Genomic DNA, 8,387 nt, shown 5'->3' with positions numbered 1-8,387 from the left:
ATCATTTTATTTTATCATTTGTTCAGTCATAAAATTAAATTGCAATGGAAAATATATAGCTTATCAAGTTGCCCAAAGATAAGCTCAGATTTGTACTTTAATTCCAAATATTAAAGCACTTTGGTAAAGTACATTGTTGTTTTCGTATATCTCTTGTTTGTACAAGCAAAATAGTTCCATTTAAATTATCCTTAGCGGATCTCAATTGCTTAAAATGTCGTGTTTAATAACTTTAACATGGTTTTCATCTTAAGCACTGACAACTTTTTAAATATGCAATTTGTATAATGTATGAACAATACCAAATTATTGCGTGTTTTGTTTGAAATTACTAATTTTTCTGCAAATAACGTAATGTAAGCTATAAACTATCTTTTTTCTGAGCAACAACTCTTAGATACAAATGTTAAAAGCCTCGTTAAAGTCTTTTGAATAATAAAGAACGAATTGTTGTTTGGTTTCATCAATGACAATAGTATTTATCTCGTTTTAGTTGGTCTTCATGTTCGGATGCATCAATAGTTACATGTATTTGATTGCGAGTAATTCTAATGCAGGTCATGATTTAGCAAGTACATTAAATTTTGAAACATAAAAAAAGAATCCTCCTGCATGTTTATATTAAGGTAATGAGTTCTTGTTCTCTTATTGTATTTGTCTGGTCTATTAACGTCATATGTTTTGTATCTGTTTTGTTCGACAGTTAAGCAACTTTCACCCTAATAGGAACCATGCTACTTCTAAATTAAACTGTCAATGCAAATCTGTCCCGACACATCTTTGTTTACAACCGAAGAAATCTTTATACAATTATTGCCTAAAGTGCTGTGAATTTAGCAATAGAGAAGAACAAATTAAAAGACGATTCTACCTAATTGGAAAATTATTGACGATTTGACAAGTAGCATTGGTGGAAATCAACACGAGAAACAATTCAGTTATATTAAATAGAAATGTAAGAACGACTTTCATTCCATAATCAATAAACAAACAGACTCAGATTTGTATTGGAATGAGGAAGACTAAAGTTTTCAGTCAGTGGCTGTCTTTGGCCGCCACTGTCCAAGGTAAGGCAGACTTCGTTTATCTTAAAACTTATTCATATTTCATATTTTAAAATAAGATATATTTGTCGTTCTTTTAATTTTCATTTTAGCAAAATACACTTTACATAAATATTCTTTATCATGTTTATAGTGGAGGATAGTAAATAATTTTGTATGTTTTTATATTTTTCACACAGTGATTATTTATATTTTATTATGTTATTTTTAATATTTTAAAAGATACAATGCGGTGCTACATTTGTGAGTACTCTAAGTTACAGTTTGACAAGTAGTGTGGCTTTTCTTCTTACGAGCTATCACTATAAACAAGTAGAAATGTTCGTGTTGGAGTGTCTTGCATGATAGAGTATCTTTATTATCTATAATTAAGACAGTCTATGTCGATTTTCTTTGTGCTTTTAGTTTGAAAGAAATCTCATATCGAGCAGACTGTTCTGTTGCATTGTTGTGCATTTTCAAGCTTTTGAAAGTTGTGACAATAATTAATAAAACACTACGAGTTCTTATATCTACATATTTAACGTATGAATTTAGATATTATTCACGTGAGCTATATACAAGATAAAAGCACAAGTTTTAGTTTTAGGCAAAAATATCAAGTAAGGCAAGCTATACAAATATACCAACATGCATCGGTCTAGTCCCCCCCCCCCCCGAAATCTCGATGTTCAAAACACGTTTTTGCTCTTTAAATTTTTGCTATAATCTTAAAACTAAAATAGATAAAAAGGAAAAAATCGTAATGATATCAGCTAGACTTGATCTAGAAATAAGTCAAATGGTCAACCCGTACAGTTAATACCCTATAATATTATGAATTATCGTCGCTCAGTTGTGATTTTTACATTTTTTTCTGCATTTGTTGCAATTATAAAGGCTATAGAAGATAGAGAAATCTTTAAACGTAAGAAAATAATAAGCAAAATAAGACCTATAAAGGAAGTCAATACGACGAAATCGTCAATCGATTCATTATAGGAACTATTGCCCTCAATGACAGTTTTCACACATTTTTGTTGTTTGGTTATAATCGTTAAAACTGTAATAAACAGAGACAGATGTTAGAAAACAAAGTGTTAAATTAACAATCAGTTGTATGGAAGATTACCCTTAAATGACTTTACTATTTTTATTAATATATTCCAGTTGGATCTGGACCAAACCTGGTAACACCAGGTGAGCGATTCAGGTTCCTTGGTGCCTGTTGTTGCATACTTCTAGTGCATGAATCTAGTGATAAAAAAGTTTTACAAAAATACTGAACTTTAAGGTAAATTCAAAAAGGAGGAAGTCCGTAAAAAACGGACAAAGTAAAACGATATCAACTATTGGAACGAGTGAACAACAACTGTCAGTATTCTGATTTGGTATATATATTTTTCGAAATAAATGGTTGGTAAAACCTTGTTTATAGCTAACTAAACCTCCCACTTGTTTGACAGTAATTTATAGTACTGTCCTTGAAAGAAAACACATGCTTTTATATATATTTCAAACCTAATTTGTGTTTTGGCTTTAATCGATCAATGTCCTTATATATTTGTGGGGGATAAATAAATGATTTTTTTTAAATCCGTCGAAAGTGCGGTTTTCAGTTATCTTCGGTGTTTATGAGTAGGTGATCTGTTTATAAATAAGCAATTATATTCATGAATCTTACGAAACATAAATTTTGCTGTGATATTGTGAGTTCAAAGAAATATTGACATGGTTTTCTTTTAAAATGACCCAGGTATGAAACAAATTCAGGCAAATTTGCTCTGTTTTAGTGATATCCTGATGAAAAAACTGCAAATATGTTGACATGACCATCCAAACCTTTTAAAAGTGTCTTGTGTTCACGAAAACAACAAATTCAACAGTTACTTCAAAGACACTTAGGATCAACAAGCAACATCTTTCAGTTCCAACTTTTATTGAACAATAACCCTAAATTATCGATTTTGAAATTCTATCTAATATAAAATGCCACCTGAAAATTAAATCACTCCTGCACCTAAAATGTTCTAAAATGAAATTATGGTCTAAAACTATTTTCTACAAATAATTATAAATGTGATTATGGATCAAATTCAGTTAATCTGTCCATAACTTGGCTGAATGAACTGCTGATCTTTCTCACTTATTCACTTTATATACGGACTAGTTATACAATACACCAATTATATGTCTAAACGAGCAAAAATCTGATTTAGATTTAGGCTCAGAACAAAAGCAGAAGAGATATAATCGCAATAATAAAAAGGACATATGTGTTTTTAAAATGATACATACCTGGTTGAACTAAAGTCAATTGGGACTGCTTCATAATCCAGCATTGACATAAACAACATTCAAATCTGAATTTTGGCAATGAACTGAATTAAGTTTACATTGAATACATTTAAAAAAACTCAACTTGATCTTTAAATTTGTGCGTTTATTTTAACTATCTGGTTTTAAAGAATGCAACATAAGTTACGACAAGGGTTAAATCATGTAGTGTAGATTCTAGGTACTGAGGTAGTATATCATCTTAATAACGTTTTATAGTATTCTTTATTTATCTTTGTGAATATTATTAATTTTTGGTAATGTCAATTTGACGTGGTTTGGTACCTGTACATCCCGTCATTGTGTTGTTGAACTACGGTGAATTGATGCATTCTTGTCTTTCACCTTTGCTGCTGTGCTGAGTCTGTATGCCTTTTTGTGTTTCTTTGTTGACATGTTTTTTTTTGTTTTTATATTGATTAAGATTATAACACAATGTTGATTGCTGTATCCCTATATTTGACATTTTATCTATTATGTCTGGTTTTTTTTCACACATCGTTGTCAATATAATGAAACTTTATGCGACTTCCATACAAGTGAGAGGTTTAGTTAGTTTTAATACCAGGTTTAATCCACCACGTTTGACATAGTAGTGCGGCGGCTACAAGCATATTTCAGACGAATTGTGCACATACTGCTACAAGCATGAAATTTGACATAGACCTTCCTCAGCTATTACTCTTTTATTTCAGATAGGGAGGCATTTGAAAAAAAAATGTTTCACTTCCGGTAAAATTCAAAATGGCGGCCTTCATACTTAAATCAGCCCAATATCGAAGGATAGTATTGAAAAGGTGTTATTATCATGCTACTATCATAATATTTGGTACAAACCTTTATTTTAAACTACTTTTGGATATATAATATAGATTAGATGTCTTCAAAAACCCTACTTCCGGTAAAATCCAACATGGCGGACATTGTACTAAAATAAGCTTATTTTTAGGGAGAGTAATTGAAATATGTTTTAACGTATTGCTACTATCATTACATTGTACAGGAACCTTTCTTTGGTGATTCTCATGGATACAATGTATACGAAGTCTGTCTTTAAAACCCTTACTTCCGGTAATATCCAAAATGGCGGACATAGAAATATCAATTTAATATTTAAATATTCAACTTTTTTTCAAAATGTAAAGAAAATGTTTTTTTTTTTTTTTTTTGCTGGTAATTAAACTGTTGGATTTAAGTTATCCTCAAAACTCCATTTCTATTCTGTTGTAAATGTCAATCTACAAAGTTGACACTTCCGGTAAAAAATATGGCGTAAATTTCTAAGATGAGTCCTCAATGCATTTCTTCGATGAAGAGTTTTTGATAGATTGATGAAAAGAAAATAAAATCACTGTAATACTAAAACATTTTTAAAATTACTACTATTTGGCCAAAAATACATGTTTATTCACAGTCACCACCACATGCAAACAAATAAGTGCACTGGAGACCCGATTTTCCACAATAACAACAACTGCGACATCCTTTCTTACATCCACAATGTACAACCTTCTGACAAAATGATGAGGCCTCAGAAAGAGTTTTTCAAAAGGGATCCTCTTTGTCCCTTCGACATCCATGAGCGCCTGGACTGGATAACATAAGAGCCAATCCGAAGCTCGTCCCCCTAAACACCTGTCGTGGTATACTGCACGTTTTACATGCTGGAAAAAACTAGACCAAGTTAAGGAAATAGCCTCAATTAACCTTCCCTTTTGTGCAAATAGTTATTTTTTTGCTTAGTTTATCATGTTAGCTCTATCTGATAAGTTTGTTTTGTGCCATCTTACAGTAAACCTTGGTGATTTAGGTTGATCAAACATCATTCTTTATAATAAAAGTCACATCTTCAAATGCAATCAATGGCTCCCACGCAGTCTTTTTTCTATTCAAGCAAAGAGAGGACCGTATTACAACCTGTAAAGGCATTGATCTTAATAAGTGTGTGTGATCACTCATTGTCTAGTACATTTGAAAGGTCATTGATAGATATTAATCCAAAGTGTTTTGCCTTTCCAAACACAATCCATGATAGTTCGTCTACCCTGCATCAGACTCATGCACCATGATTCTAGTGTCAGCCTCTTAATATGAACATGGTGCTTAACTTGAAATACATCACGTGGTGGATAACATTGAACATCCTAAGCATTTTTTGCTACAACTACCATATCCATCAAAGACTTCATCTACTCTTGTTACAGTTTCAAGGTATTTTATTAAGGTAAGGACATAATACCAAATCAGCATACTCGTTAGGAAACACCTTGAAACTGTAACAATAATGGATGTAGTCTCGGATGCGTACATAGACAATACTAAAGTTTGAAGGCTGCTACAAGAAGCAAGAGCTACATTTAGGGGAAAGGGAATACACAGACGAATCCAGGATCAAACAAATTCCTCAAAATTGGCAAAGTTTTCTGAGAGATGAGGCCTCAAGTAAAATATTGTTTGTTTCCCCAATCCCGACCGACCCTGCAAAAATGGTCTGACTCATAAAATTTTATTGTCTAAACTTAGTCAAATATTATTTTATTCATCACAATTTTCAGGCTTTCTGGATCGACCGATATTGTTCCAGCTTTTTGGAAAAAATAAAATTATTTCCCTAACTACCTACCCACACCTGGCTTGGCAGAGTCAAAATTGGGGAAACAAAAATTATATTAATTTAGGCCTGACGACAATAAGAAAGAACTTTAAGTTTTCATTCACAGCAGCTTGCTCAATAAAATTTAGAGGAAAAGGTAGTTGTAGCAACAAATGCTCAGGATGTTCAGTGTTATCCACCACCTGATGATGTTTCAAGTTTAGTACCATCATGACCATGTGTACATGAAGAGACTTACTTTAGAATCAAGATGGATATGTCTGATGCAGTGAAACACAGACTTAACTGAGTCATGACTCGAACAGTCGATACTGATGTCATTGCTGTTTGGCTATTCCGTGACATAGGGGCAGACGAACTTTGGTTTGCATTTGGAAGTGGGAAAAACTTTAGATATATATCTATACATGACCTTTCAAATGCACTAGGCATTGAGAGATTACACGTTTGCCGGGAAAGGAACCGCGTTTGTGACATGAATGGCGTTTGAAGATGTGACTTAAGCATTTAGAATGATGACAAAATAAGAAAACATGCGTTTTTTGGAAAATGAAAGACTTATTGAGGCTACTCATACGATTCGGTCTAGTCTTTTTCGGCATGTAAAGCGTGCAATATACCATGGCAGGTATGAATGAGTAACAAGCTTGGAATTGGTTTCTATGCTAACTTGTCCAGACACATATGAATGGCGAAGGAACAAATATAATCCATGGGAACCCTTTGGGACAACTCTTTGTTAGGCCTCTTCATCTTATCAGGAGCTTGCACTTTATGGATGTAAGACACAATACCAGGTACCAGTCTTTGTAAATGTAGAAAATCAGCTCTCAAGATTGTGAATAAACATGTATTTGCGGCCTAACGAGTATGCTGATTGGGTATGACGTCCTTACCTCAATAAAATACATTGAAACTGTAACACGAGTGGATGAAGTCTCGGATGAGTATGGAAGTTATAGCAACAAATGCTTAGATTTTTCTATCTAATTTACCACGGGATGTTTTTCAAGTTTAGCACCAAGTTCACATTTAGAGGCAGACGCTAGAATCATGGTGCATGTATCTGATGCAGTGAAACACGAACTTAAAGGAGTTATAACTAGAACAGTCGTTACTGATGATGCTGACATTACTGTTTTGCTTTTCCGTGATATAGGGGTAGACGAACTATGGACTGTGTTTGGGAAGGCAAAAAACTTTGAATTAATATCTATCGATGACCTTTCAAATGAACTAGGCAATGAGTGATCACACACACTGATTGTGATACATGGCTTTACTGCGTGGGAGACATTGATGGCATTTGAAGATGTGACTAACATAAAGAATAATGATTGATCAACCTAAATCACAGGGGTTTTACTGTAACAGATCGGGTTAACATGGTAAACGAAGCAAGAAAATAAATATTTGCGCAAAAGGGAAGGGTAATTGAGGCTATTCCCTCAACTTGGTCTAGTCTTTTCCAGCATGTAAAACGTGCAATATACAAGGCAGGTATTTAGGGGGACGAGCTTGGAATTGGCTCTTACGTTACCCAGTCCAGGCGCTATTGGATTGTGAAGGGACAAAGAGGATCCCTTTTAAAAATCTCTTTCTGAGGCATCATCATTTTGTTAGAAGCTTGTACATTTTGGATGTAAGAAAGGATGCTGCGGTCGTTGGTAATGTGGAAAATCAGGTCTATCATAGACTGCCTTGTGTGCATGTGGTGGTGACCGTGAATAAACATGTATTTTTGGCTGAATGTTATAGTAATTTAAAAAATGTTTTAGTACTTGAGTGGTTTTATTTTGTTTAAATCAATCTATCCAAAACTTTACATCGGAGATATGGATTGAGGACTCATCTTTGAAATTTACGTCAGATTGTTTTTTTACCGGAAGTGTTAACTTTGTATTTAAACATTTACAACATAATACAATATGTGGTTTTGAGGATAACTTAAAGCCAAAAATTTAATGACCAGCACAAAAAATAACATTTTCTTTACATTTTGGAAAAAGTTGAATATTAAAATAAGAAATTGATATTTCTTTGTCCGCCATTTTGGATATTACCGGAAGTTAGGGTTTTAAAGAAATATGTTTTATACATTGTATCCATGAGAAGCACCAAAGAAAGGTTCCTGCACAATGTTATGATAGCAGCTATACGTTTAAACATATTTCAACTACCCTCCCTAAAAAATAAGCTTATTCTAGTACAATGTCCGCCATATTAGATTTTACCGGAAGTAGAGTTTTCAAAGACATCTCATCTATGTTATATATTCAAAAGCAGTAAAAAAATAAAGGTTTGTACCAAATATTGTGATAGTAGCATGATACTAACACTTTTTCACATACTATCCTACGATATTGGGCTGATTTAAGTATGAAGTTATAGTT

General features: G+C 33.0%; 1 protein-coding gene across 1 annotated transcript in view; it reads left to right on the top strand.

Moving 5' to 3' along the window:
* Positions 1 to 833: 833 nt before the first annotated feature.
* Positions 834 to 8,387, top strand: part of LOC143045931 (uncharacterized) — a 30,310-nt gene continuing 22,756 nt past the window's right edge. The window contains exon 1 of the mRNA XM_076218779.1: positions 834 to 1,067. Coding sequence (XP_076074894.1) covers positions 1,013 to 1,067 — 55 coding nt within the window. The 5' untranslated portion in view covers positions 834 to 1,012. The remainder of the gene's footprint in view (positions 1,068 to 8,387) is intronic.

This window comes from Mytilus galloprovincialis, chromosome 9 (assembly GCF_965363235.1).
Source record: "Mytilus galloprovincialis chromosome 9, xbMytGall1.hap1.1, whole genome shotgun sequence".
NCBI classification, from domain to species: Eukaryota; Metazoa; Mollusca; class Bivalvia; order Mytilida; family Mytilidae; genus Mytilus; species Mytilus galloprovincialis.
Note: the sequence above shows the minus strand (reverse complement) of the source record. Positions and strands in the feature narration are given on the sequence as shown.